This window comes from Amblyomma americanum, chromosome 1, assembly GCF_052857255.1.
Source record: "Amblyomma americanum isolate KBUSLIRL-KWMA chromosome 1, ASM5285725v1, whole genome shotgun sequence".
Lineage (NCBI taxonomy): Eukaryota > Metazoa > Arthropoda > Arachnida > Ixodida > Ixodidae > Amblyomma > Amblyomma americanum.
Window position 1 is genome coordinate 128,261,837 of NC_135497.1, and position 26,996 is coordinate 128,288,832.

Sequence of the window (26,996 nt, forward strand, 5' to 3'; positions counted from 1 at the left end):
AAAATGCAGCCATGGGACAATGTGGAATTTGGGCAAGTTGGTCCAACATTATCAGAACTTCGCAAAGACAGACGCAACGCTCTGTCTATACGCAGTGCATTGAAGAGATTTGAATGATGTTCAGCGTATTTGTGTTTTTATGTGGAATTTTCAAATAAATATTCTTGCGACTAGATATGCTATATTTTCAGATGCAGCACTTTTATGCTTGTGTGTTTTAAATTGTTTTTTTTTTTTTTGCCCATTGCAGAAGGTGCATGTGGTTGCCTTTGTCAGCTGAGTGGCATTGGGTGCCCTGTAAATAGTACAAGCTTATCAGTGCCACACAGAGAAAGTTCATAGTATACTTCATTTTTGCATCTATAAGGAAACACCTAAGCAATGTACTCGCTAGGTTTCACGTATCCCATCTTTTTGCGCGAGTTCAGCTCAAGGGGACTTTTCGGTGTTTCTGAGTATGGGTGGTCTATTGAGTAGGGTGCTCATTTTTAGTCTGTAGAATATGTGTGTGCTTCCTATGTGGAAAGAAAAGAGCAATGGTGCAGTGGTGAATCGAGCAACAAAAAGATTCTGGATCATTTTAACCGCAGCTCTGCAGCAGGGGAACGTGACTGACTTTTTAATTTACTATTTACAAATTGTCATTCTTTTTTTCTTACATACCCTTGAAACAGCAATCCTTGATCCCTTTGGTGTCAGGTTTTTCCAGGAGTGATGCACCCTGTGTTTTTGTTTTTTTTCTAGAATATCTGAGAACCATCAGCGCAGTTTATTTTTGGTCATATACCTCACAGAAGGTAACAATGGTAATGGCAAATGTACATTTTAATGTCTGCCAGGGATTGCTAGCAAAAAGATGCTAATTAAATGAGAAACACCGCAAAAAGACCACTCTTCCGAGTACTTCTGGGGTGTGTAGTAGATCTTGTGACATGGGTCCAGGCACAAATCTATCGTACTCCGTGCACATAATGCGGCTGGTTTTTCATCTACCATTGAAATTCGGAGTTGGAAGAGCCGCCGCTCAAGTCAGCATTCGTGAGCAATTGCGTGACTGCAGGCAAACACGCTCAGACTTTGGAGCAATCGCACGCAAGGAGGGAGCACTTTCAGCGGCCTGGAAGAAGTGGAACTGAAAAGTTATGAAAGATGAGAGAAATGGAAGCTTAATGCAACAACCTTGCTTGCTGCTGGTAGTGTTGAGCAAGGTCGTAAAGAAGCAAGGGCATGCTCTTCCGAAATATGATGCTAGGTAGCAGAAACGGCGAGAGAATGGAAAAATCATCATCTACAAAGTTGCAACACATGATGTTAGAGAATGTTGGAACTAAACATTGAAAGTGTAGGGTTGTCTGCAGTTGGAGAAGACTACTCCTTTCTGAAGATGCACGTGTAGAACTAGCGCCGAGTGACCACACCCCCTCTTGCGGTCTCTCTGCTACCTTCAACTAGTTGGCAAACGATAATACATTCGAACGCCGCTACAATGAACGTCGCTTCAACGAAATATTTCTAGTTCCCCGTCAGCTCGCCATAGAAAGCAATAGAACAAATTTCTCATCACAGCAAACCGTTCTTGTGGTGCGTTTCCGCTTCAGCGAAATTTTTTCTGTGCGAAGCTGGGTTTAAAATTCTACCTTACAATAAAACAAGCATATTGCCGCCCATCTGTGTACTTCTGTAGGTCCACGCTGCTTTGTTTCACTAAACTTTCGCTGGAACCAATTGATCCACTCATTCAAACGCACATAAAGACCGCCATTGCTTGGTGGTGATGACAATCGGGCTGGCTGCCTTGCGACAAGGCGCGGGTGCAAGCTCCCGTTTTCTTCCAAGCCAGAGCTGAAACCAATCCATCGCCAAAGGACGCAGCAGCCTGGCAACAGCAGCAGCACGTTTGCCCTAGTTTTTTTCACTCGTGCTTGTGCGCTGCAATCGACACGAGCATGACGACTTTGCCTAGGAAAAGCGGAAGTTACATTCTTTTGAAGAGCTGAGTGATGAAGCCATAATTGAGAGCGTTCGCCACAACGACGCAGAAAGAAGATTTAGCACCACCATGTGCACTAAAAGTGATAGAAGCATTTGATGTGCTCCGCAGATTTATTGGTGCTCACGATGACGACATCGCGATGCAACTGCTCACCGAGTGCAAAAGTCGCGCCACGGCACTCGTGGCAAAAAAGAAGCTGACCGACTTCTTTGGAAATAAATGATCTTTTAGGACTATGTTGTCCAACCTGACAGTATTTTTGTGCTGTTTTCGCCTCAACGAAATTTTTCGCACACCCCGTCAGTTTCGTTGTAGCGAGGTTCAACTGTATAAGCTTCTAGAAAGATAAGACAGGCAGTGGCACCACCTCAAGCACACCAGCGTTACATTTCGGCGAGCATTTTGAACGCAGGGGCTAGCAGGGAATGCGAAAACATTCCAATACATCATTGACAGTGACAGGGTTAAGCTTCTTTACATTGAGATGGTATGTGAAGGAAGAGATTCTAATTATGTGAAAGTAATTTCTCTTGAATGCTTATGTGGGAATCTATGTATTTAAATTTTTTCAACATCACAATTTTCTGTTAACCATTGTAATGAGTCATTTATTTCTGTGGTAAAGAATGCTATAAGCGTATTTATTTTTATGAATGGGCGCTACTGTTTGTGAAAAATTTGGCCTGAAATCACTTTTTGCGGCCTTACAAGCATGATTCAGATATTCACAAATGCTACCTTTTTCCTTCTGCTTGGATGTCCTTAAAGATGCACTTGGAAAGTGCTTCGGCTGTTGCAAGGTGAAAGCAAAAATATGTGGTTCATTTATGGGCTTCAAGATTTGTGCACATGTTGATAAGCACAAGGTTTGTTACAATGGCTCATCAGTCCACATTAACAGCACTTTCATTCTGTCTCTTATCTATGCCCCCTTGCATACATGCAGCATACCAGTGAATGAAACTGCTCATGGCTGCCTTGAGCATGCTGTTAATGTTAACATTGGGGTTCGGTTGCATGCAAGAGTCATGCGCTGGTTGGGACAAACACAGCCTGTGTTTTGGAGGTCCTGCTTCTGCAGAAGCTTCATATTGGCAAATTGTTCTGGCCATTTGCCTGCAGAGTGTTTTGAGTTTCAGCCCATTTCCTGCTGGGTGAAGAATATAGCTTGTAAAAAAAAAATGGCGATTGGACACCTTGCACAACCCGTTTTGGAGCTCTGTTTAATATTCTTGTGAAATGCAGCTCAAAATTCCCACTTTCGCACCATCTAGCAAAACTGTCTGTGTACCAATATTTTCAAAGGTGGTTAATTCAGCGAGCATTGGTACTACTAGGCTGGATTCAGACAAAAACACTGCTGTGCATTATTCCTTGAGTGCATAGCACTACATTGATTTGTAATCGATTGGTGTACATATTCATCACGAGACCTCTTGCGTGAAAGCATGAGCCATGCTAGTTGCACTTTAGCTGGGCATTAAAACAAGATATTGTTTTGTTTATTGGCATTCTTGTCTAATTGTGCAGTGGTGCACATTAAAAAAAATGGTGGAAAGGGTCTTGACGCAGCAGCGGCTGCCAAAGAGGCATTGTTTAGTTTTACAAAGTTTTCACAAAGATCGAAGACTGACAGCCAGGCTCTACCAAAGTTGATGTAATTGCTGTTTTTATGCAGTGAAATACTGCTGCTTGTTGCTGGAATGCAAAGTAAATATAGGCTATTAAAGTTTCAACACAGCCACTCGGCCTTTTAGTGACTTGCTTCATCTCCCCTCTCTACAAGTGACAGCAGCTCCCTACAGTACTTGCAGACAAGGTCACCTGTGCGTGTTACGAAGAAATTCTGTACTTAATACAAGTTCATTGAGACCAGGCTAATCTGTATGGTGTATTTATGTGACAACACATGGCAAAAAAAAAAAAAATTAAAATCCCAAGTGTACTGTAGGATTTTTCTTGGAGGGGTGGGGGGTTGTGTGCTGGTACGTGTGCGTGTATGTCCTTACGTGATCAGTCTAACAATAGTATTAGCTTGTGGCCTTGTTGGTGGGATTTTCTTGGGAAACTTCTTTCTCACCACTCTTCTTCTGCTCTTTGTCATTGCCAGGTGGTTACGAACGATATCTGTGATCCTCTTCCTTAACAAGCAGGACTTGCTAGCGGAAAAAATCAAGGCTGGCAAGTCTAGGTTAGAAGAGTATTTTCAAGAATTTGCGCACTACCAAACTCCCTCGGATGGTGAGTGGTTTTCTTCCTCGTGTTTCCTTCTTTCTTTACTTTCCTATTAACCTGTTCAGATACCGTTTCTTATGAGAAAAGTGATGCTTTTTCATCTGTTGCATGGCATGTGGTTGTACTCCAGTCCTGCTAGGCAATGTTCTTAAGCACGTAGTAGTTTATAGGTGTTGTAAATTACTCATTTTTTGTGAGCTCAAAATTTCATTATTGAGATTAAGTTATGGATTAGTAATACTTCGCAGGCACTGAATTTTGCCACTAAAAGTGGCAAGCCCCTTGGTGCTCCTGTCTTCCACGACAGACAGTTTCATGCTGGTATGCTGCACTTATACAAGAGGCATTGGAGCAAGGACAAACAGCAGTGGACATATTGCTAGACTTGGTGATGTAGTCCCACAACTTGCTGAAGTGTAGAGTGAACTTGAAGGGCACAGAGACACTGCGCAGAATGAATACTATATGTGTGCCAGGTATTGCAAAATAAATGTTGTGTGCCTTAATTCCACCTAACAGTTTTAATTTATATCAAATACATACAGAAAATAAGAATCTGCTCTAAAGTTTTTTTTTTTTTTTGAAAATTGAAAGTTGACATTTTGCTCAGATTATTTGCTATAGTTGTACATGATGCATAAAAAAAACACTAAAATTGAGTCCTCTAAAAAATTGAACAGTTTACCAGTATGATGAAACAAAAGGAAGGGAACAAAAAACTGTACACTGCACTGGCAACTTTTTCTCTGAGGGTACTCTACCCAGCACTTATTTCCTTTCAGCAAAATTAGCATCCTTCACCATGCAAATAAGGCGCTTTTTTTATGCCAGCTAGCAAACACAGCACAGAATATTTCACAAAACAGTGTGCTTGGTGGCACGTCTTCCACCATTTTCTTGACAGATTTTGCTACCAGTAATAATGTTCATATTTTCTGGATTTCTTGCATCATGTCTATCTTTGAAACGCACAAAGATTTTATGATCTCCATAGTGTTTTCAATTCACCTGGTGTTTTATAATTGGTTTCCAGTTATTTTGACAATTCGTAATAAATTTTGTGCATGCATTTAAGAAGTAACTATTGGTGTTTTCCATTGGAATACCAACGAATGGTCTTTCTTGAGACCTCGATTTGCTTTTTAGGCTGAAAATGGTTTGTTTTGGATCAAGATGGTAAACGGCACCAGAAAGAGTTTAACCCCTTAATATCTCACTCTGGGAGCTTTCATACATGTGTCTCAGTCTGTTAGCCGATACCCATACACGTCTATGTATCAGTCATGTCACAGCTTCAAAAAATCTGGATAACAGTGTGAAGTCATCTGAAATTGCATGTAATTGTACTATAATTACTTACCCTGTCCAAGTAAACAATCTATGTATATTAACCCTTCATAAGGCACGAGCTTTATGCTTGTCGCACACATATAGGATGGTAAAATTGCACTCAGAAAAACAGGGAAGTGGATGACATCACTTTAAGGCTGTTTGGACCACTGGTTTTGTAGAAAAAAGGCGCACAGTTGTACCAGTGGCTCCGTCAAAATAACTTTGAATGTGGTACATACCCGTACTTCAGTCTCTTTTCCACATATAAAGCAACTTCAGTTAGAATTGAAATTCCTTGAAGAAGTACCATATTACAGTTGTAAGTCGACCCCCTCATATCACATGGGAAAACCACAACACTCTGTGAAACAGCTGGAAATTTTGCCTTGACGCAGCCACCACACGTGCATCACCTGATTTGAAATGTCGAAGTTGTGGCCCGGTGCACAGTTGTTCATTTGTTCGGCATAAGAATGACAGCCATCTTGAATGTAGCCGTGAACGAGCGCCGAACGTTTACCAGCCCCGGAGCAAACATGACTATTAACGAAACACTACTTTAAAAACTGGTAAAATGTGGCTGGCAGTCAAAAGCCAAAGAGAAACTACCATATAAATTCGTGTAAGGGTCACACTTTTTTTTTTCTTAAAGCTGTGACCCATACGTGAAATAAAAAAAAAACGTATAACCGGGTGCGGTCCTCACACGAGATTATACAGTGTGCATAAGTAGCGTCAGCTACCGATACTCCCAGGAAGCGCTACTTTTCCCAGTGGCAGTGCCACCGCGATTGGAACAACAGCCCTTCTATCAACTATCAACACTGCCATTAACACAGAAAATGGAGTTAAAGGGGCTCTGAAACACCTTCCGAGGAGAGCACATCAACTCGCTCAATCACTACACTGTGTTGTCATGAAAACCTGAGCCAAATAATACACTTCTGCATGCAGCAGAGGACCCACAATCGAGTGCGAAAGTCGGCGAGCTCTTCCCGGCGAATTTTTCAAGCTCGCACCCTCCTCCGTCACTCGCACCTTCGTATACAAGTTGAGAGGTGGCTACTGGTTAGATTCATTCATACGTCAGGCAGCTACCATGGATGCGGCCAATAATGCGCATAGCTCCGGCGGGTGAGGAGGCTCCGCTCCCGGAGGTGCGGCCGGCGGATGACTGCTGACCTTCCAGTGTGCAAAAAGTTACGAGAGGAGAGGGAAAGGCGGGAAGACGCTGAAATTCAAATTTTGACTACTGATTACTCAGCTTCTAGAAAGCGCATTAAAAAAATTCTTGCTGGACAATATCCGTGAAGTGGCGTGCTAACATCCCCGGCATATGGCAACTTTATTAGTGCCCCTTTCAGAGCCCCTTTAAAAGTAAGAAGAAGAAAAGTCTTTCTCCCAAACAAGCACGCAGAATAGCCGAATGCTACTGGGTAGAGCCATAGAAAAAACAAAATGCAACCACGCTGTGGCATCCCTGATGTCTAGTTTGTCTCTCCTTTATTTGTGGTGCCATGCTTTGGTTTCGATTGTAAGTCAACCCCCCCCCCCCCCCCCCCCCCCCCTGATTCGCAAATTAAAAAGGGGGGGTCGATTTAAAAAACAAAAATAGGAAGCCAGTCAGAGAGGCAGCTGGCAAGACTCAGTTCTGCACGTTTCGCTCTTAGTCCCTGTAAATCAATGTAAGTAAGTTGATTTAGCGTAAATGTTTATGGTCCTAGCATGCCGCTACGTGCAGAAGCGCGTTTTAGTCCGTCGGGTTATGGGGAAGGAGCTTAAATTCAAGGAAAGGTGGTGGCTGGTTCCACCCTCACGCTACCTTGTGAAGCTGGTTTGCCAGCATTCTGCCTGGTGTAAGGCTGCAGGGGTAGAAGTGAGTGAAGTTTTAGTGCCATTTTCAGTCTTCCACAAGATGTGAGCACTTCCTATGGGTATTGCATGCTCTACTTATGCAGCCACAGTCACGAAAGTGCTTTTTTTTTTATGGAATCTGAACAGCAGCCAGGTGACAAGGGTGTGATTTTAGACAAGGGTGTGTTAATGTGAATTCCTAATATTTTCTGGCACATCCACCTTTGACGATGCATAAATATAATATACTGGCCTTTTTGCAGCGTGAAATTCTGTCACAGTATCACCCACTGCTCAATTCCTATTATTCAAAAAATTATTTCCTGGCTTGAGACGGCACCGTTGCGGCGCAATCAATCATGGTCAGGCCAGCACTGATGTAGTAACTGGTTATGCGGCAGCTATTCATTCGAAACGCAGCGCACTCAAAATCTCAAGTCTTATCTGCCTTTATAATTAAACGCAGAACACGTGCGTTTGTCACAGTAATATCTTTAAAGAAAGTGGCATAACTTGCTTGTACCACCCAGGCCTATTGCTATTAACCCAGAAAGTAGAAGCCGACTTCTCAACATTTTTATATTTTTGTCCATGTATGCCACGCGTATTATAAAAGCTCGCCTAAAGCAGACAGGCGCACAGGAAGTTTTAAGTACCCTTAAAAAAAAAAAAACATCAACCTTTGCCACCTCATTACCAAACGCAGCTGAAATGCATGTAGTAACGCTCTGCATAAACATCTTAACGCAAAAAAGTGAAGACCGATTATTGCAGGATCATGTGACTTATGCAGATTAAAACAAAAGTAATGCATTGACTCTATCCACTCTCCTTTCGAGTTGTGACAAGAACAACTTACCGAAATACAGCCGCCACAGTGGCTCAGTTGTTATGGTGCTCGGCTGCTGACCTGAAAGATGCGGGTTCGATCCCAGCCGCGGCGGTTGCATTTCGATGGAAGCAAAATAATAGAGGCCAGTGTTCTGTGCGATATAGTGCACGTTAAAGAACCCCAGGGAGTCGAAATTTCCGGATCCGTTCACTACAGTGCCCGTCATACCCGACTCGCTTTGACACTTTAAACCCCCATAAACCAAACCAAACTTACCATAATCATACAAAATTTTACCCATTGCTCTGCTTCAATGTGGGGCTTGTTCTGTACGATATGACAGATTATACAATGAAACAAGATGTTAAAACTCTGTCTATTCGATATATTTATGGCTTTTTCTGTCAGAAAATGCAGAAAAGCAAGTGGGTGCCATAAAGGAGTGCAAAAGAATAAATAAAAAGTTTCATGACATGGCCAACTGCCTGAATTGACACTGAGAAAATTGCCAGGTTCCCTTGCGAGACTGTTGAACGTTACATTGGTTTTCTGCATATAATTTTTAGACCCACCGTTCTGCTCTGCTTGTCTCAGCCATTGATCATACTTTGCAATTCATCCCCTGATTGACTTAGCAAGACAATGTCATCACCGAATTGTAGATTACCAAGGTATTCTCCATCAGCTCTTATACCCAACTGTTCCCAATCCAAGCCTCTGAATACCTCTTGTAAACAGGCGATGAATAGCACTGGTGAGATCATGTTGCCCTGCCTGAGACCCTTGCTTATTGGAATTTTTTTTGTTAACTTTATGGGGGACTATGGTAGCTGTGCAGCAGTTATAGAAATCTTCCAGTATTTTTACATAAGGCTCATCTACACCCTTATTCCGTAATACCTGCATGGCTGGTGATATTTCTACAGAGTCAAGTGCTTCCTCGTAATCTATGAAGGTTATATTGGGGGGTTGTTTATATTCTGCTCATTCCTTTATAGCCTGACTAATAGTGTGAATAAGGTCTATTGTGGAGTAGTCTTTGCTAAAGCCTGCCTGACCGTTTGGTTGATTGAAGTCTTAAGGTTGTCCTGACTCTATTAGCGATTACCTTAGTAAATACTTTGTAGGCAGTGGAGAGTAAGCAGATTGGTCTAGTTTTTCAAGTCCTTGACGTCCCCTTTCGTATGGATGAAGATGGGGTTAGTGTTCTTCCAGGCTTCCGGTACGCTTCAGGGCATAAGTCATTTTGTATACCTCGTGGTTAGTCTTTCTTGCACAATGTTCACACCATCCTTCAACTGATCCGCTGCTATGTGATCCTCACCAGCTGCTTTCTACCTTTGCTTTGCTCCTAAGGCTTTCTTTACTTCTTCTTGTGTTACTGAAGGGATGTGTCATTGCTGTGTGCTACTGGCTCTTTCATTGATGTCCTGATTGCATTCGCTGCTGTATAGATTTGTGTAGAACTCTTCAGCTACATTAACTATCTTTAACCCAAGGTGGATGAAACTTCCTGAGCCCTTCACTACGGCGTCCCTCAATGCCTGAGTCGCTTTGGGACCTTAAACCCCCATAAGACCAAACCGTATTACTAGTGACATTTCCCTCTTTGTTCTTTTAGGACCACAAAAAAAAGAACATGTAAACAGTACCGTGTTGCAAACATTTCAGCTGTCTGTTTTTCAAGGTTACCTGCAACTTTAGAATGGACACTTTTTTTTCCCCAAAGCCAGTGCTTATAATTTAGCTCTTAGCTAATTAACTTTGCAGAACGAAAAAAATTGTGCACGCTATACCACATGACCCTTGACAGCACTACGTTGGTTTCACTTGTCAAGGACATCCGGCCTTCTTTTTTGAAAACTTAGTTGCGTTTAGAGGAGACACCTGGTATATTTTTGCTTTTTCTCAAGCTGTTTACCATTGTGCTTACACTTCTTTGAAGATTAACGCTTGCGTTGAAACACACTCACATCAAGCTCTTTTGCTTTACCTTTTTGTATAGGGAACATGCACCTATGTTATTTAATAGTCTGTGTTTGCTAAATTTATTCTCACTTTCATTGTCTTGGTGTATATGGTGTGATCTGCATTTTTTTATTGTTCTCATCATTGGACTTGTTGAGTGGGCTAGTTCTGATTAGCATGCAGTTTAAACATGCTTCTGGTGCCTCCCGTCCCCCCCACCTTATTTTTTATTTTTCAAAAGCTGCGAGCGAGTTGATTGCAAGAAATGAAAATGCAGCTGCATGGCTGTGAAGTGATACACTGAAGGAAACTGTGTGTTAATGGCTGTTTAAGGAGTTGTTTCATTTATTAGCAGTGGAAAAAGAAAGCATGCAAAGCTATGTTATCTATATGAGCTGACACAGTTACATGAACTCTCAAAAAGTAAGAAACTTGGTATGCCCAAAATTTAATATAACCACTAAAATTGATGAGGTGATACTGTTCACAAGTTGTTTATGAATTTGTGAAATTGGCATCTGCAAAAATGTAAGCAAACAAGTAATTGCTGATATTTTTGTTTATTTACTGCACCAGGTTTGACAGTTCTTGTAGCATTAACTCAGATCGCTAGTCCTGCTCTGATCTGCATTCTGCAGTAGGGCTAGATTGGTTTCGGAGGCTGACATTAAAACAAATAACTGTAAAGGATCTGACGGCTTCCCGTTTGGTTTATTCATGCATTCTTGTCTGCAAACTCCCACCGCAAGTCTGAGAGGTTGCTGGCTCTGTAAATGGTACATGCCCTGGATAAATTGTGAAATTGCTCAGACTTGCAGCAGGGTTGTGTGCAAGTTGAAAAATAAGTTTAGGAAAAGTTTAGTGATGTATCCATAGTGTGCCCAGTTGTTTTCTTAAATGTGAACCACAAGCTTCAGCTAGTCTTCAACAGTGCAAGTTGATTGTTATTTCGAGATTTTCCTTGCTTGCTGCCTTGCTACTTCTGTGCTTTGCTGGGAATTCACTTTACTGTTGTGGCCCTGACTTTTTGCTTGCAGTCTATTGTCATGTAGTCGCCATTATTCTGAAAGGAGCCTTGAACCACCGTGTGGCCAATTGTCTTAGTTGGTAGACTGTATTGCTATGAATATCCTGTGCAGCACGTAGCCCTCTAAACTGAGCATAACAGTACAATCTGCTTCTCTTCATATGGCTGCTCTGTCACACCATGATGGTGTGATGCAGGGGTGGTTAGCAGCTTCATTAACCTGCACCTCCACTTTGTACCTCTGCTCAAGACTGCTGTGGCAGCTAGGTTGCCATGGGAAATTGGTTAGCAGAGCAGTGCTCCTGGAGGCTCTAGAGTGGAAGACAGAATTCATGTTAAGGGGCACAGTAATGACTAAATAGGGTAAATTAAATTTTTGTGTTCCTGTTGTGCAAGAATGACAGATTGTTTTGGAAAAAATGGTAAGGTACCCTGCAGTCTCCAAAACATTTCTCAGAATTGGCTAGGGGTGGTTCAGGGCCACTTTAAGGCAAAGCTTTCATTTTACTTGTCTTCATTTCTCTTAGACATTGCTTTTTTTCTCTCTCTCTCTTTTTCTTCCCTCTCTTCCCTGCTTTTCTCTTTGGCTTGCATCGTCAAGAACCACGGTTAAATCCATTTCAACCTGGAACTCCACACAGTGAGCAGAAAAAAGCCTTCTTATCTTTGCAGTGTTCTTTTGAATTTGCAAAATATTGCATTAAAACAAGGTTCAAATTGGGAGAAGGGAAATAGCTATGGGCTTCTTTAAATGTTAACTCTAGACTTCAAGGTCTTTGTTGTCAGTTTTTATCTGTTCCCTTTTTTAAGTAGCCTCACTGTATGCCATTCAATTATCAAGCCATTGTTGTGAGAGCGAGTTGACGGGCTAGTTGGTATTGCATGGTGTAGGGACAGCGCTAAGAACAGGGCAGAAGTCAAACGTCCCTGTGCTTCCATGTTTGACTTCTGTCCTGTTCTTAGCGCTGTTCCTACACCATTGTTGTGAGTCCACCAGAATATTTGTAGTTCACAGGCAGAGATTTCAGTACCACATATTTTTCAGAAACAGTTGACAGCCATCTACCTCATTAACTGTGCTGACAAAAAGATTTTAAAATAACGCCTACCTGCCTGTGCCTTGAGGTATCGCAGGCTCATCTACCTCACTGTGAAAAACCTAATATTCTCATACTCGTCAAACAACAAAGCCTCAAGTGGCAAAAGTGGCTAGAGTGTTTCAGCTGCTGATGCCAAGCTAGCGGAAAAATTTTTTCAGCTGTCTTCTGTTAATACTTGGGGTGTTACAGAATTATGCTGTCCTTATTCTTATGCTATGTGTTTTAATATGCAGCAGAATTTTTTTTGCTTTTAAATCAGTGATTGTGCTACCTTAGTGCATTGAGGACTGGCGAACCCAACATCATATTGGCTCTTTCCTGCTACTGTCGCAATCATGGGGCATGTGGTCAGGCAAGCTAGCACTGATAACAATTCTAGCTGGAAAATGAGCCTGATGGTTTGTGATCTAGAAAGAAAGGGTGGCATCAAAGACTAGAAAAGGGTGTTGAAAGACACGTGATGTATGTTGCAGTCTTGTGCTTTGTTCGCATGTGATTGCATCAGAATTCTTTTGTATGGTATAGGCTGATTGTGTGCATCATCATATCATTTACTTAAAAAATGAATGCACATCACACTTGGCTGAGTTTAAATGTGCACTGAGGCGCTGGCCACGTTTGCGAAGCTCACGTTTCTATATTATATTTGTGCTTGTTAAACAGTGAATAGCTTTATTCCTTATTGAATTAAATTTTACTTCCACTCTGAGTAAAGCATAAGTGTTGCACCTACTGTGAGCACATTTCAGAAGCATAAAAATTCTAAATTTATTCACAGATGAAGCAGTTGGAGTGAAAAATGTGAGTGCTTCATGTGAATAGCAATGTGAAAGTGCTCTGCCAGTTTTGGCGAACTGTGCGAAAAGACGAATATTGCTTGATGTAGCACTGCTTGGGCATTTTTGCAAATAACTGTCGCATCTATGCCAAGGCGGCAGGTAAGGTTGCAAGCCCAACAGAAACTGAAAATAATGTACATCTGTTGAAAGTGTAGTCATGACTAGTCCAATTGCATGTCCTTGGCCACAGCAGAATTCTTGACATGCTACTCTCTTTCTGCGGTATTCCTGCATACCTTGTTTTTATTTATTTATTTATTTATTTATTTTTTGAAAGAAGTAACATGCTGTCTACCCATGCCACACGTGCATGTTGTAATGCTATAAAGCCATTTGAGGCTCACCGCAGCGGTGGCCTAGTGGTCTGAGGACCCGCCTCGCGTGCGGAGATACGGGGTTCGAACCCCAGTGCCGCCAGGTGCCCACCGGTGATAAAATGGGTGCAAGCTTTCCCCTGGTCTGGTGCTCGGCTTATTTAGGTTGAAATGCTTGGGAAATGGGTCTTTGACCCCACCTTGAGTAGAAGAAAAATACCTTGTGTCATGGTGCCCTTTGGCCATAGATGCCCTTGCGCCATAAAAATCCATCACCACCATCACCATTTGAAGCTAATGGCACTTGAGACTCCTAATGGCATACAGACTCACCGAAGTTCTCTAGTGCTCCGCCACTATTTTAAAAGGCGACCAGAAACTTCACAATTCTTTTGCCATATTGCAGTGGTGCTGCTGCTGTCAAGTTTTGTTTTGATAACTTCATTTTAACCTTGTGCAAACAACAGCGCAAATAACAAAAGTTGTTGCATATTATTTTTTTTTAGTAGCATGAGTTATAGTTGAGACTCGCTGTGAGCAATGCTTTTGTTGGTGCCTGTAATTTTTCGGTCGCATGGCAGCAGTGATTCTTCGCTACTCTATGTGTGCAGGCAGTTTTCTTCTCACTTTTTTTCTGCGTTTGCCATATCTGTTGTTTACGATTATAAATGACATTTAAAAAAAAGTGGCATCAATGAAAGCTTTCAGTTTTGAGGATTCCAAAAGTGAGGAGAGAAAGCTGATGTGTTGTATAGCTAGCGACCACAGTAAAAAAACAAAATAACACTTTATATAATGTGTGTTAAAATATATTAATATAGAACATCTAGCTACCTTTTCTTTTTTCGCCCCAAATGATTGCATGAAGGCATTGCGCACAAGGGTGCGCATGTTTGCATTCCAAAAGCCATTTGAAACTCTCAAATGTCTCTGCGATGCTCTGTCAACTCAACTTTAAGAGTTGAACCAAGTGGCATTAGGTTCAACAGCATTTGAAACGCCCGTGTAGCATAGGTATTGCATGGTCCCTGCAGGGCACCTACTTGGTGTGCTTGCAGGGTGATCTGGTTGCTTTGTGAGTTGGCGAGTTGTGTTTGAGTAAACAAACAGTGCAAGCAGCAGTGGCTATGTTAGAACTCGAGGATTGTGAATTCCCCATGTTCACTTCCTGTGAGCCTTTCAAAAACCAGAAATAAAGCCGGAGAAATCTTCAGGGAATGTTTTGGTAGTGTTTAGTGATAGTCTGTTCTGTGCTCATTGTTGCCACTTTTGCTCCATTTATTCTCTAAGAAGGTAAGCAGCGCAGATCAGCAGATTTAATATATGGCACATGTTGACTCTTGCGTGAGTTGTGTGCAAAAAATTTACTATATTTACACTGGGCTGCGTAATGTCTAAACTCGCTAAAGTGGCAGTGTACTCGCGCGTGGTGCTAGTTTTGCTCCACGATAATACACCTGCTTACCAGCAGTGGACCTCCCCATCGCCCCTAGCTGTGATAGGCTGTTCTTTATAATTATAAGCTGTAGCCTGATCCTTTCATTTGTTCACAAGGTGTGGTTAAAAACAGCAGTGTTGTTCAGCCACTTTTTGACAGGTATAAAAAAAAAAGGAAATCAGAAGTATACTGGAAAAAAAGTGCCTACTTATTGCTGAGGCAAAGAAGTAACTGCGCTAGCAGTACTTGTTCCCCCTGTATCATCCTCCTCCACTTCCTGGCTCACTTGGATAGCATTCTCTCAAGCCAGCAGGTGTATATAGTTTTTGTAACAACTTACTTTGGCACCAGCACCATTTGCTTTGGAGAAAAATGTTCGTACAGCTGTGGTGGCGGTAAGAGAGGAGTGATATTTACATGCAGGTGAAAGTTTTCTGAATGGAAACTCCTGAGCTGGTGCCAGTCCACTCTGCTACCATTGTACGCTGATAGGAAATACGAAAAAGTAATAATTTGTAGAAATTTGCATTGATTGTATCAGAATAATTTTATTTATTCATCAGTCATCAGCATACTGCTTTAACCTCCACTTGACAGACTTGATATATTTTGTTGCCGATTCATTGTTGTTATTGTACTGTCTTTCATGTTCATTGCAAGTGAAAGGTGTACAAAGTCTTTGCTTTGTAAAAAGGCTGCAAATTTACAAATTGCTTTGGATTGGAAGAGTGGCTTGGCTTGGCAAGTATGAAAGCAAGCAATTTTCACACAGGTTAATGCTTGTAGTCGAAAGGGGGCGGGGCACAAAGTATTGGTGTTTCATTAATGTGTTGTTTTTTTTAGTTAATTTTTTTAATAATACTGGTGTAAATGAACTGGAAATTAAATTTGTGAGGTGTCATTGAGCATCCCACTTTTCAGCCAAAATGCCACTTCACGTGGCTTACACATCGTAAAAGGATAGTAGGCATTCCTCATTTGTTGCGTTCGTTTGGGTTATCGCACACACATGCAGATGTGTTAAGTACTGCATTTTGTTTACAGTACAGTCAAGCCCGCTTATACCGAACATGAGCGTCACGCGGCGTCCGTTCGTTACATTCCGAAGTTCGTAGTAAGTAGACCATACCTTTAAAGACAGTTGCTTGTCAAAACACAATTTTTTTCTTTGCGAAAAAGTCCGTGATGGACGTCTGTTTCTGCAGCACAGATCCGAAGAGGAAGGTTTCCAGTTTGTTTAAAGCAGAAGCATGCTCTTCGCCAAGGCCCTTGGCATAGACTAAGGTGTCTGAGGCTCTCTGTGTAGCCCATTGCTACATGCGTGCTTATGGGTGCTGGCTCCGAAGTTTCATCCTCATTCGATTCCTCCGCGTCACTCTAGTTCCGCACTTCAGAAACGATGCCCTCGTCCGTGCACGGTTCCGCGGTGTCGGCATCGTCATCGACAGAAATGAAATCATTCCAACCAATGTGATGACCCCCCCCCCCCCATGTCGGAGTCGACAAGCGCTGCCACAAATTGCCGCCGGGCTGGTCATCTTCCGAAACATCAGGCTCGGCATCAGACACTAGACGAAGCCGGCCTTGCGGAAACAGTTCCGCTCGCCAGTGGCAGTCACCTCTGCCCATGCTGCTTTCATCATCTCTAGCGCTGAATACAATGGAAATGGGCATGGTGTTCCCATCCGCCAACAACCAGAGCGCCGAGATTTGAACGAAGCCAACGAAACATCCGCACCGCAACAAGAGTGACAAAAGCACGCGATGAGGTGAACGTGCAACGCACACAGGCGACGACAGTCGAGCCAAAGGCACAGATGCACAGCACCAGTGGAGAGACCAATGAGGGTCGCCCGTGAGCGTCGGTGCAGCTGCTACCTCTTGGCTCCCACGGAAGGCCTGCTTCACAGAGCGTGGCCTCCACGATTGGCACCGGCGGCAGCACGGTTGATCGTGGGGCCACGTGCGGATTTGCAAGAGAGTGAGGAGAGGAAAGCGGAGTTGCGAGGAGGGGCGGAAGGGTGATCTTGGAAGGCTCGTCGGCGGGAAAAGGGTAGCTCGCTTGAGAGCAGCACGAAATGGGGCGGGCAGTTCGCTTGGGATGAGGCTTGGCCCGAAAACATACTGCGCGCCGGGCACACAAAGGGGTCGGAGGCAGGTTATCTCGCATCGCGGCGCCAAGTTTACGCCGTCCGTTCGCTGTAACGATCAGCAGGGCTTAATGGCATTTGTTATACGTGTGATTTTGTGCCATTGAAACAATGTGTATTTTGACGGTCGCACAGGTGTCAATCGTTATAAGCGAAAGTTCGTCTTAAGTGGGGCTGTTATATGTGGACTCGACTGTATTTACCTGCAGTTCTTGTTCATGTTACTGCAGAGGAGAAACTCTGTCTTTATGGTCGTCATGTTCTGGTGGTACAACTCACTCTTCTTCTTCCTTTTTTTTTTTTTTTTCAGCTGTTATTGAAACAGGAGAAGACCCGGAAGTCATTCGAGCAAAGTACTTCATCAGAGATGAATTCCTGGTAAGACTTCTCATTTTCCTTTGTTGGCAAAATGCTAAAGAAATATTGTTGCTAACAAAGTCAAGGTGACCTTTTGATTCAACTTAAATGTGAAACTGATACTTTTCTCAAACATGCCAAAAACTTTGTGTACCGAGGTTTGAGGAACCCCAGATGTCCGAAATTAAACCAAAGTGTTTCATATGGCATGCTGTATAGTTGGAAAGAGAGGAGAAGCATAATTTACTAGTTAGTTTTCATGCCCTGTACGTACATTTTTTTTACATAGTGACGAGAAACAAAAGCGAATTTTAGCATCGTTGATTGTGTTACTGGGAGCAGGCAGTGACAAAATTCCTGTCATTTGTACCAAGGTACCCTCTGTGTGCCATCTTGTGACAAAGGGCCATTTAATTAAAATTTTACGAAGCCTGTGCCAAGTGGGGCTTCAGGAAAAAGAGCATGAAAGAGCTGTTAAAGTCTGACAGTAGTTTGCCTAACTACTATAGTTAAAGCTAGAACCGTCGTCATGCATGAAGTGAGCATAGTTCACTTGGAAGTGTCGTCATGACAGCAGCCAACACTGCCAATGTCGCCATTCTGGCACGCCACATTTCTGCGTATGCAGTTCTGTAGTGCTTCACCAAGTGTGTGTGCTAGTGAGCTGACGAAGCCACCAGCTCAAGGCTGCTGCCTCATGCACTAGTTCGGGCTTGCAGTGGTTATCAAAGCATGGCTGTCACACATTACACAGTGAGTAGTGGATTGTCACACTAGGGGTATCACATTTAGCCCATAGCGTTATTACGCTGTGTGATCTCTGTGGCAGCAAGCTTTCCATTTTTTTTTTAGCAGAGAAGGAGCTGGCATACTTGGTGGTGCCTGCAAGTAATAGTTAGACATTGTTTTCTTTCTTGTCTTCTGTTTCTACATTGTGACCCTGTTTTCCACACAATGCCCATCCTGGTTTGTACATACACATGTAAATTCCATTACAGTGGAACCCCGTTCATACGTTTTTCACCGGACCGCGAAAAAAAAAACGTAACAGCCGGGAAAACGCAACAGTGAGGAAAGGTCCGAAAATTAATGAAAACAGTGCAGCTTTGCCTTGAAACAATTTATTTCGACATCAAGTGAGCTTAGGTCTTAAAAAAATCGAGAATGGTCGATTGCCGTTTTTTCCGCTCGCTGGAAAACACCACGCATTTCTCGATGGCCTGGAAAGCCGCATTGCTCTCATCGTCGCTTTGAGGTGCGACGTACCTGCGGAGGAGGTCCAGAGCCACATTGGCTTCACCAAAGCTCGGGTCCGCCAACTCCCCGGAATCATGCGACTCGTGCTCCTCGTCGTCATCACAGTCTGAGGCTTCACTCGCGACCGAGTCTGCAACGATCTCGGCGATACTCTGACACTCGGACGTCACGACAGCAGCATTCACGGCGACGTAGTCGTCATACGTGACTCCCGTGGCACCCAGCGCATTAAAAGCTTCACTCAGCTGTTGATCATGAGAGGCTGCTTCCGTCTCTTCAGCTTCCATGGCAGTTTCCTCTCCGCCGTCCATGCAAAAGCCACACCGCGCGAAGCAGTGCTGTGCAGTTGACGCGCTCACTGCAGTCCACGCTGAAGCGGCATTCCCTTGTATTTCGGCACGCTTCGAGACGATGCTGTTAAGCGTCGAGGGTGGCAGACCAAGATCCTTGGCGATGTCGACTCTTTTCCGCACTGGCTGCCTGTCGACTGCGTTGAGAACATCCAGCTTTTCCTCGAGGGAAAGCGCCTTGCGCTTGCGCGCCGCCATCAAAGGACGACAAATCGCTCGCGGTGTTAGCAAGGCCCGACGAGGCGTAGGCAGCGTAGGTGTTGACGGGAGGACACTGACGACTCGGATGGGTTGAACCGCACAAACAAGAAAGACTGGATTAGCGAGGCCTGACGAGGGGCAGGCAGCGTAGCTGTTGACGGAAGGACACGGACGACTCGGATGGGTTGAATCGCACAAACAAGAAAGACTGTTTTGCCGCGGGCCCGCGGGTTTTTCTCGCTTCGGCTGACGAGGCAGTGGCCATCTAGTAGTGGCGATCTCTCCAACTCGCGTGCGGCTTTTTATGGCCTCCGAGATTACCCACACGCGTGCAAGGGGGTGATCTCGGAGGCCATGGTCTTGTAGCCAATTCCGTAGCCAAGCCTGGCCAAGACTCGTCAAAATGGCGGTTGGCACGCGTTGCCCGGCCGGGTTCAGGGTGCCAGGTTGCGACGTATCATGCGGGAACGTTTCCACAGCTACAACGTAACAGCGGGGTACCCAATACATTGGATCCTATGGGAGCTATGCCGGGACCGGACGAAAACGACGTAACAGCCGGGAAAACGCAGCAGTGAGGAACGTAACAGCGGGGTTCTACTGTATTAAACTTAATGGAAAGTCTCCGCTATGTTTATCTAGTTGTCTGTCTCCATCGTTTGTGCTGTCTTGTTACCATGTTTTCTTGCTTTTGGGCCAAAGTGGACTTCTGTTTATTCAACTCTCCCTGTATGAATGTAGTAGCAAGGTCTATTGCATAGTCATGTTAACAGTGCCAAATTTACTGGTGCCGGCCATTGAAGGGTTTGTTGAAGATAAATTGGAGTTCTGATTAGCGCCACCATTGAGGCAGTCACTCTGAGTGATCATACGCAAAGAAATGCACAGATTGAATGAGGTTCCATATATTCTTCACTGAAACGTTTAGTGTCATTTGTTCTTCATTTGACTCTGTGAGCTTATGTCTGTCTTATGGACACTAAATCTTGCCACCTGGCTGGTTCTCAGCTCGTAAAACCAATTTTTCATGCATGTAAATTGTGTTCACTTCAGGGATCTGGCCCATCATTGGCAGAAAAGGGTGAATCACATTCCAGAAACCTCATGGCTTTGAGAGGTGCTTTGTGACTAAGGTTTCAGCAGTGAGGAAGGAACCTTTTGCTTGACAGGCACAAACCACTCCCCAGTGCCCATGTAAATAGCAGTGGAGGGAGTTTTGCTGGTTGGCAACATCGTGCACATCCCTCCCCATTAGGCTCCTCCGTGTGCCTGTTGTTTTACTGGCTGATACTTGAGCCGACTGACCCGTTACTTCCCCCTTTTTTTTTTCATTTCTGTTCTGTGACGCAGCCAGAACTTCAACTGCCTAAAGCAAAACTCAGTGCTTATTGGATTTGCACCATTGGTATCCTCTGCATTACCGAAAAAAAAAAATTAGGGAGCAGTTTCAGTGCACTGGGCTATTAATGGGTTTTAGTCAGTAATGCCATTTTCACCCTCACTTGCTTTTTGGGATGTGCAAGAACCTGCTGTGCTCTTCTTATCCCATATTGTAAGAACCACTAAATTTTGCTTCTTGCTGCTGCTCATCGGCTTTAAGGTTCACATTGACCTCACAACCTGAAAAAAAATGTGTTTTTTGTCATAACCATCCTTCTCAAAGCTATGCCCAGAGTCTTGGGAGTGCTGCACCACTCATTGTTTTCAGGACTCATTTATTGTAGCCTCCTTCTCTGTAACGACAATAAGCTAGGTGGCTGGACAAGGACGCCTAGGTGACGAGAAAGTTGTGCATGCATCGCGTTGCCCTCAGCAGATGGCACCACAAAACCAGGGCTTTCGTTTTCAAGCGTAGCTGCTGGAAAAGATTCAATCAGAGCATGGAAGCTGTTCATAAAATGCACATATTGTGTTCCTGTATTAGAGTAGATGCGCATGTTGGGTAAGGCTGAGTCTGAAACTTGTTTCCAATGAATAAAGCTTATGTTTCACGAGATTAAGCGTGCCGCGGGAGCTTTGCTGTGCTTGAGCTCATTCCGTCGCTGGCAATGTGGCACACTGAGTTGAGCACAATGTGAGTTACCAATATTGGTCACAGTCCATGCCACCGTAGGAATCTGTATAAAATATCAATGTCTACAACACCTAACCCACCCACCTTAAAAACATGATAGGAAGCTAAAGCCTCAGCGTGACAACTACTAGTATAACGAGTAGTGGTAACCTATATAGGCTTGCAGGCATATCATAATGCGGTGTAAAACATCTTTCTCAGTGTGGTGCCATTCGAAGGGCCACACTGAGAAAACACCAAGGTGCTCTATGGCTTGCCATTTATCTAACACCACCAGGGAATAGGCAATGAACTCAATTTTTAGAACAGATATTCATAATAAAAAAAAAACAAAGGACACTTGTGCACATTTCACTCACATGAATGCATTCATGACTCTCATCAATAAGATTATAAAACGGAAAAACTGAGTTTTTGCCTACTGCAGCTTCAATAGCTTACGCAGCTCCTGTGTCTTACTTTTTGCATCAGCTCTCTGTTGTATGCAAAACTGCCTCATTCTCATGGATACATAATTGTGCAGCACGGCAGCCATAACTTCTTTAATGGCCTGAGCAGGAGAACTGAAACTTGTAACTGTCAAGCATGTTGTCTAACGTTAATTCGTAGACATTTCTGAGAGCTACGTGCTTCTGAAATTCTATCTCAGTTGCATGGAGCAACTGAGAGAGACTTCGCTTTGGGTACAAAAGGCCTTCCCTTGTTTTCAAGAGAACAAGGCTGCTTTCAGGCTGATGATGAAGGGCACTTTCTTCCACTAACCCTTCACGGCATTTTGTACACGTTGTGCTTTTCAAGGACTTGCAGCATATAAAACGTGCTAGATAATAAATTATACAGTCTGCATACAGCTGCCGGTGCTTCATGCAAGTGGCCGAACACATGGTCAACATCTGCTTCAGAAGAAACTAAGCCATCTAGCTCCAGTTTCAGTAGCTCACAGTGCCCTTCTGACTTGACACTGTCGTCAAAAGCAACTTTTCAGTCTTTCAGCGTTAGCACAGGCATGCCTGTGCAGATTGCACATTTTCAGCTTGACAGTTTCCAAATTTTGGGGGCTTAATAAAACTGTAAATCGATAACATATTGTAAAGTTGCAGAAATGTTGGCATAGATAGGTGGTCATTTTGGCCACCAGCCTGTCGGATAACGCCAGAGAAGCGTTCCAACACATCTTGGTTAAATTTTGCTGTTAAGGCGTATTTGAAACCACACACTTAACAGGTGCTTTAACTGTTCCAAAGCGGAAAAAATAGTCACGCAAAGACCTTTAGCGATTTGCTCAGTTAGGAAGCTTGTCCTTGATATTTTTCTTGAAATGACATCTTTTTCCTATTTTTTTTTTTTTTAACCAATGCAACGACGATGCAAGGACCCTTAAATCTGCTTCCAGCAGTGATGCCCTCCTTTGGATAATTTCGGTTCAGAACATCAAAAAGATGATCTTTTCAGTCTCAATTTTCAATGATCTGATCATTAAGCCTTAGCATGAATTCGGCAGTTGCCTTAACTTTTTCTAGCCCCTATGTGCCTTGAATATGCACTATGAATATGAATATGCACTATGTGCTTGGTGTAGAATTCCAAGCCTTTCACTACAGTCAAACCCGCATATATCGAACTCGCAAAAAAACTGGAATTAGTTCGATATATCGTGTAATTCGATATAGAACGTTTAAAGAAATTGACAATGTGCAAAACGCACCTCATCAAGAAGTGTTCTTTCCTAAAGACATGTACGGCGTGCATATTAGCGCGAGAAATAGTAGCCGATCGTCTTCTGCTTTTTTGCTTTCAAACAACTGTTTAGCATTTTTTTCAATGTTGTCGAGTGACTGGGAACAGCCGAGTCCACAGCCTTCTATGGACGCGCAGTGGCGACGAACAACGCTCGGCGCATGAAGTGCTTCAGAACACGTGGGCGGGTTGGAACTCGTTGTGTCCTCGCAGTTACCGTCACCGGCGAAATCCTTAGCCAGATCGGCAACAATATCTTCGTCAGCGAGCTCTCCGGTCGCAATATCGTCGTCAACGGAGACAGTCTGTAGCTGCAGTCCCATCACAAACGGCACCTGGGAACTCTACAGCTGTGTTAACAAATCGTCAAGTTCCTCGAGTGGTTCATCAATGTCGAGGGGTTCATCGCAACCTTCAATTGAGCTGGCGCCAGCCTCGCCGGAAGCACAGAGTCCACAGTGGCGGAAACAATTTCGAATTGTTTCTTTTTTGACATCGTTCCACGATGCATTAAACATCATTATTTCGCCCAGGAGGTCAATTTTCAACTCCCGGCCAGTGCGGAGATTTAGCAATAATCGTTGCACAAAGCGCTTTCCGTAGCCTGCCTTCAGTGCACGAATGACTCCTTGATCCAAAGGCTGCAGCACCGACGTGTTCGGTGGCAGGAAGCGAAGCTCTATGTTGCTGACGCTTGCCTTACAATGGTGAGCAGAACAATTATCAACGAGTAAGCAGACCTTTCTGCCTTTGCTTACCAGGTCGTCGTCCCAGGACTTCAGCCACTTGCCAAAATCTTCGCTTGTCATCCAAGCTTTTCCATTGGACATGTAGGTCACCGGAACAGAGAGTGCATTCTTCAGGCACCGCGGCGATTTGCTCTTGCCAATTACAAGTGGTCGAAGCTTGTTCGATCCATCGACGTTGGTGGCGAGCAACACCGATATTCGGGCTTTGTTAACTTTCCCGCCGTGGGACTTATCATCACGACACGCCAGCGTTTTGTTGGGTAGCCATCTCGTTAAACAGAGCAGACGAGCACTACGTTCCGAGGACGCGGCTTGCAACTGAACTGCGCGTAGGAGCACGTGCCACGTGGCTGTGACAGAGCGAGAGATGGGTCGAACCACTTTTTCTAGGGGGTGGCTGTCTGAGGGAGGGATAGCGGTTGCCGCACGGGAAAGCCAACTTCTGGGAAAATTTTGCGGTGTTGAAGTTCGATATCGCATACGGCTGCTATTTTTGTTCGATTTAACAATACTTTTTTCTATATGTTCTCATTGTAGCATTACGATGTCCAGAAATCGTTCGATATACGGGATAATTCGATATAAACGAGTTCGATATAGTCGGGTTCGACTGTACACTCAAACTGGACAATTGAGCGGCCAGCTTCACCCTCATTTTTTCGGTATTTGAAGGGTTGATGTGAGACATAGTTAACTTGGGGCAAACACGCAAGTTCCCCTGCTGTTTACAATCTTCCACAAAGGGTCTGTCAAAATGTGCCCACTGAACACGATCGCCATTTACCTCCAACACTTTCTGTGCGTGTAAACGGTTCCAAACACATTTCATAAGATGAGGTGCATCAGAAAAAACATAACATTGCAGTTTTTGTCAACTGGAAACGCAAAGTAGTTCTAGTACTTCGCAACACTCCACTGACTCCGAACTCCTTCCACATTGCATGGTTCACACTTGCACCATCGCAGACAACAGCGTCGACTAAAGCACCGGCTTCTTCAAGCAAAAAAATTGATTTTAGAGCGAGTCACAAGAGTACAGCTCCCTTTGTGGAGCCCTTGCTGGCAAACACTGCTATCGGCTGAGAGTACTTGTCGCCAATGACCCAAAGGTGAACACAAGTCCATGGTGTGCAAGATCGTCATGAGCCTCTGAAAATCCCCATAATCGGTAAAGCCACTGTATGTCATCGACTTCGAGTGCACTCGTATTTCCTTTCGAACGCGCATTTCGTCGAATACAAGTATGCAGTGGCATTGGAATTCGTCCTTAGTAGTCATTTTTTTCTTCAATGCTGCAAAAAACCTCATCACGCATTGTGCATTCAGCCCATTACAGCAAAATGTAATACATTTAAATATTCTTACTTTCCACTGGCCATTGAAACATGGAATTCGCTTCCGCATGACTTTGTGAATACCACATCCGTCGATGTATTCACCGGCAAAGCTGAACAGTTGTTACAGACTGGAAATGTTCCTGTTGCCTTTGTTCCTGTTCTTTCGTATTGTATGCCGATTGTCATTGCTTCTGAATTTTTGTGATCTTGAATTGTTGGACTTTCTGTGCAAGCATCTACGTCAGCCCACTCCTGTATGGCCCTGTACTAGCTTACAGTATGACTAAATAAATAAATAAAATAAATAAACGTCAAAACTGCACTTATTCATTATTATACTCAAGTGCGCACTGTAGTAACACAAGGACGGGGGAGCACCTCATTATCCCGGAGAAAGGAGTATGAAGATTGACTGCGTATATGCAGCAGCAAACATATTAAAAGCCACTCCTCCGTGTAGCGCCAGCTTTTCTTGTTTGCAAACTTAGCTGTCGCTACGCATTCCTTTACTACTGTGAGCTGAGCACCAGGGAGATCAGCTTTGCATAGCTTCTCGTCCAGTTGTTCTTCGGACATTTTTGCATCTAGCTCCGAGTTTCAGCAAGCTCCGCCGACAGTTTCTTAAATCTGTTGAGACTGTTTTTCGACCGTTTCGGAGCATAATTTGCCTCACACAATGCTGCAAGTTTGTAGTTGCTTTTGGTGTGAACGCATTGGTGCATTCGCAGGACGTTTGAAAGAACCAAACATTTGTGACATAGTGATGGGTGTGATTCATTCGAGTTACGAACTACATGGCATGTCTTGTGCCGCCATTTCTTATTGTTGCCAATGTATGCACATTTTACATTTTGTTTGAGCGTGCGGGTATTCCAAAGTGCTCGGTCGACCATTGCACAGCTTTATTTTATCAACAGGCTCTAAGAGAGCCTTAAAATCATCCACAGTTGACAAAGTGCCTTCAAATCACAAATCTGCCATCGAAACTGGCCTGCCCATCACGGCTGTTTTCACCAGCACGTCTTCATGAATTTCAATAAGTTTAGTAGTTATCAAAGAAGGTGAAGGGCTCGCTGGTGGCATGCACACATCTGATAGCAAACAGCCTACAGGATTTATGACACGCTGCAGCTTAGAGAACACCACGCTTTTCACTTCTATGTCAAGCAGATGATATCCCCATGCATTCGACGGAAGAAGCGATCGTGGTAGGTCAGTGAACAAGCTTGCGAACGGATTGCATGCAGATTCCAGTGATGAGTTGAGACCAGCAGATTGAGGCATTTTCTCACACGTTTGCACTTCAGTCGAATCCACGTCCTGGTCCAGTGCACTTGCCAAAACTTGGCACGAGCTTCTGTTAATGCTGTCACTGTCATTGCTGCAGGCCTCTTGCTGGCTGCAGTCAACTGACGAAGTGCCTTGTTTTTTCGACTCTGACAGTGGTTGTCTTTCCACAGGCCGCTTTCTTATTTTCAGTTTTCGACAGGTGAGGCGGTTAGTCAGGAAGCCTTGTTGGAACAGCTTTGCTCGGCTTTAATGCCTTTCGTGGAGCACTCACCAGTACTTGCCCTCTGTATTGCGATGTCCAGGTCTTAGACACAAAATGAGCTCAACATCACAGGTTCAGGCATTCATCTTTAGGAGCAGAAAATAGAAACAGTTAATCGGTACAGCTTTTGTAACCCGCCGTACAGCAGGGGACGAAACACTTCTTGCCCATTGCATTCACATATGCATGCTTGTAAAGAAAGCAATGTGCTAAAAACTCATGAAAGAGAAGCGCCCGAACGTGCTGTGACATGTGCCAGCGGTGCTACAGGAGGCCCCCGGTACCCTCATGCCATCTGTG

General features: G+C 43.9%; 1 protein-coding gene across 2 annotated transcripts in view; it reads left to right on the top strand.

Moving 5' to 3' along the window:
- The window catches only part of Galphas (G protein alpha s subunit), a 103,604-nt gene that overhangs the window by 61,804 nt on the left and 14,804 nt on the right, over positions 1-26,996 (top strand). Inside the window, exons 9-11 of one of the 2 annotated variants that reach the window (XM_077646869.1) lie at positions 4,104-4,234; positions 11,843-11,881; positions 17,393-17,460. In XM_077646869.1, coding sequence (XP_077502995.1) covers positions 4,104-4,234; positions 11,843-11,881; positions 17,393-17,460 — 238 coding nt within the window. The remainder of the gene's footprint in view (positions 1-4,103; positions 4,235-11,842; positions 11,882-17,392; positions 17,461-26,996) is intronic. The other variant, XM_077646870.1, reaches the window with a different exon arrangement.